Here is a 4,232-nt window from a genome sequence, read left to right on the forward strand (position 1 = left end):
GAACAAACAAAAAACTGTTTGTAACAACAGTTTTAAAAAGTAAGAGGGGGACTTTATGGAGGCAAATCTACCTGAAACAGAATTGCAAAGTGGATCCAAAAGTTAACATTTACAACATTTTCTGAAGTAGAAAAGGGCAAGGTATGTCATTCAAAGGTATGGGAAAAGTACTAAACTGAATGCTGAAGGACCAAATGTTCTAGGTACCCATAAGCTTCCAGAAATGCTACTGCACTTTGCGGTTATTAACTGGAGCTGGTTAGAAAATGGCATTTTCATTTTGTGGGAAATTCTAACTTAAAAAAATCAGGGTAAATCAGAACAAAAGTTTAAAATTTCTGCAGAATGAAAATTCCAAAATATGTTGATTCCAAATAATAAAATTACAGCATTTTGCTAAAAGGTCAAACAATAAATACAATTTGTATTATAATTTTATCAAATATTCTAATATGGAAATAGAACTAATACTGATTCAAAAGATAGTAATTTTTTTTGATGCTGCTGAACTAAGGAATTACAAAGTTTCAATTTCTTGTCAAATTAAGGTTTAGATTTTGACAAAACTAGACATTCAAAATAGACAAGTGTTCCACAATTGTTTTAAAGATCTGACAACAGGATAAGGACCTTTTACCAAAAATTTAAGATAGCTGCACATTATTTCAATTATATGAGTAACAGAGAGACTAAACAGCTGTAATTGTTTATTTATGGTAAGCACATTGCATTCCCCATTGCATTCCCACACAAAAAGAGCCAAATTATATTTTCTGTTTTTTCAGGAACATCTTGTTTCGTTAAGAATATCTACCTCATTGAGGCCTGTGCTAACCTTTGTAGCAAAGAAAGGACCTAGGTTCTATCCATTTCAGAGGAAGCTTAACAGCCAAGGAGAGGGCTGTGGGAGAGATTGTGTATTATAATATACAACACATTAGTGTGTAACATAGCATTAGTGGGAGCTACAGTGAAAGACAAACCTTACCTGGTTTTGTCCCATTCCATGACATGGGTACAATATGATTCTGTGCCCCATAACTTCATGGTCATTCGGAGGGTTGTAATCAAAACAATGATTTGCCATTCCTCTATTCAGCAGCTAAGTATGACAAAAAAGATTCTTTAAACCATCAGTGTCAAATACAGTAGATATGCCTGTGTTGCTTCATCTCCTTCAGCATGCCTAAGGGGGAAGGAAGAAGCATCCTGTCCTGAGCTGGCTTTACTAAATGAGCAGCCAGCAGCAGAGCCCTGACTAACTTTACTGAACCACAACCTCACTCCTGGCATTGACTTCAGCAGACTGGACTGGGACTAACTTCACTGGGCAGGTCCAGCCCCGATAGACAAGGATAGCAGGCATTTACTTGGATTGCCAGTATCCAGCTGGATTCACAAGTGAGATTTAGCGGGATGCATCTGAACAAGAATTTGGGCCTACAGCCAACTCAGTCATTAACACAACCAAGTAAGAGAATTTGCCACATCAGTCATACATTTTTTTCTGAATTTGTTCATTTCGCTATCTGAAAATTAAAATAGGTGTTTATTGCATTCTCCAAGCAAAAAGTACATTCTTCATATTCTTAAAGAATTTCATCTCTCTCAAGAATGGGGAAGAAACCCCTCCATGGGAACCATAATTCAGGTTTCAGTTCTTAAATCCTTCAAGTGGACAAGATTTTAGACTGTAAATTGAAACACTTTTTATAACAAGAACCCTACACCTCATATTGAACCTGGTCCTTCTTAATGTGATGAAACCAGGCATCACAGTTACAATATAAGATTGAACAATATAATATTTACTTGATTCTAAAATGAGGTTGCCCCCTCTCATTTAATGTGGGGAAGGCAACTCCCCATCTGAGAACTGAGTACAAGGGTGGAGGGAGGCAGGTGGCTGCTGGGGCTTGGGCTCCAGCCTCTACCTGGGTCATGGCCACAGCTGCAGCTGCCCCTCCTCCTCTTCCCTTCCACCCCCCATGTCCGCTGCTCCCCAGCCTGCCCCCCTCTCTCTCCCCTTACTCTTGCTCTGCACTGGCAGACTGTGGGCATGCTGCAGCCTGAAGCACTGAGCACAGCCCCCGTCCAGCTGTGTAGCAGTGGTGCACAGCTGGCACGGCTGCTTTGGGAGCTGAGCTGTATAGAACAGGGATGGAGCCTGCCAATATAGAGCAAGCAGGGGGAGGAGGGAACAAAGCCTGGGAGAGCAAGTGGGGAGCACAGCCTACAGAACGAGTGACAGGACATGGAGGAGAGGCAGAGTGGGAAGTAGGGGGCCCACAGCTACAGGGGGACAGGCAGGGGGCAGGCACAAGCAGGGGGCAAGCTGCTTGACCTCACCACACCACCTGACCCCCCACTGCCTGTCCCCATGCAGCCACAGGGGGTGATGAATTAAAGATTTAATAATAATCAGATTCTATACATGGAAAATTATAACAAATTTATACATTTTCTATATATATACACATAGAATCTAACTGGGGGGCATCTTAAATTCAGGTCCATCTTACAACTGAGTAATTACAATATTTTTAAAAAACTGACAACAAACCACTAAGATAAATCAATAAAAGCTTGCAATTTTTTAATTCTTCAAGATAAAACTGGACTTGGAAATACATACTGAGGCAGGAAGTCATGATCATTTAAGAGCTACAAGTGTTTTGCAAGGTGCTTCTTTAGCCTGATGAAGGGCATTTGTGCCTGAAGTGTTGCTAAGAATTTTGAACTATTTGAGTTGGTCTAATAAAAGATATCGGATTTACCCAAAGAACCTTGTCTTGCATAGCCCTAACCATTCAAAAATGTAAATTTACATGAAACTAAACAAGGTCTATAAACAAACAAAAGCTTAAAGCCTACATTACGTTGATATTACCATGTCCCATATTTAAAAAGAAGCAATGATTTTGTAAAGTGATATCATTTATTAGACCTACTATATACCTTTGGAATAGAGTATGACAAGCTTTTGAATGCAAGTCATTCTTCCTTGGGTCATAACATTAAAAATGTCGAAATCCATTGCGTACAATGAAAAATACTATCATAATATATTTTAAAATATTTACTTTTGGTTATCCTTCACTTTTCTGTCAGGCCAGGTCTCTCTCAGTCTGCTATATGGTACCATGTAAATGAGTTCAGCCTGTTCCATGGTTGAGTTGCTGGAAACTAAACCAGCACCCCCACCTGGGCTAGCCTGGGTGAGAAGGGTTTGTGGACACCCAGCAGAACTAAAAGCAAGACATGTCAAAGGGAGGATGAGCTCACTGTGAGCTAATGGCCATCCATACTGGGAGAGGAGATGGGCCAACACAAACCAAACCAAACAAAAAAACGTAAGTTTTTGATTTCTGTTTCCTGTTTGATCAGGTGTCACTCTCATGTTATATTTAAGAGATCTGCTTGGTGTGAAGGCAGTTACATTGGACTAATTTCACCCCTTCTATAAATTATTGTAGTTCATTCAATGAAAGATAAAATAGAAAATTCCATGTATAACACTGAGAAAGAACTATACAAAAAACAGGAGAGTAAAGGGAAGCAAGTTTGAAATGCCATGGACATACAAAAAAGAATGCACATTTCTGCACAACATTCATACCCTACATAAGCGATTATCAAATTTAAGTTATTTGGACTTACACAAGTTAATCACACCTCTGAAATAATACACTGTTAATCCTACTTTTAGTCTTGTTTTCAGAACTGAAGGCACTATTCATTATCATGTTTAGCATTCAAATTGTGTTGCCAGGAATTGAATCTAATCTAAGTGGAAGAGATCAACTTAGTCAGGTACTCGTCCCTGCCATCACTCACTCAGACAGTCTGAGGTCTTCACTTCCATTCCAAGCAAAGAAATCCCTAAGGGCATGTTGATGTGGCCACCTTCACAGACTTGGGACTGACACTGAAAAGAGTCACACCCCCTCACTCTTACTTGAGTGCATCAGAGACCATCAATAAGACAAATGGACTTCCAGGGGTAGTGCTCAAGCTTGTGCACAGGCAGCTGCTCCAGAGCTCTCTGATCTGCCTAATTGCTGATCTCTGGTATGCCAGAGCAGGAGTGGACAGGGCATATTTTATTGGCAACCGTCTCAGCATTGAGTGACATTGCCCCAAGAATCCCTAAGACACTTGATATGTGTAATATCTATTCTCTACATATGCTCCATGAAACATCACAATGACGGTCTTCTCATCTAAGTTAA

The 4,232-nt window shown here is 40.0% G+C and overlaps 1 protein-coding gene across 1 annotated transcript in view; it reads right to left on the reverse strand.

Moving 5' to 3' along the window:
- GALNT12 (polypeptide N-acetylgalactosaminyltransferase 12) overlaps positions 1–4,232 on the reverse strand; it is a 147,603-nt gene that overhangs the window by 17,312 nt on the left and 126,059 nt on the right. Inside the window, exon 10 of the mRNA XM_019508733.1 lies at positions 989–1,102. Coding sequence (XP_019364278.1) covers positions 989–1,102 — 114 coding nt within the window. The remainder of the gene's footprint in view (positions 1–988; positions 1,103–4,232) is intronic.

The sequence above is a fragment of the Gavialis gangeticus genome, unplaced genomic scaffold (assembly GCF_001723915.1).
Source record: "Gavialis gangeticus isolate Ggan-Ray unplaced genomic scaffold, GavGan_comp1, whole genome shotgun sequence".
Taxonomy (NCBI): domain Eukaryota; kingdom Metazoa; phylum Chordata; order Crocodylia; family Gavialidae; genus Gavialis; species Gavialis gangeticus.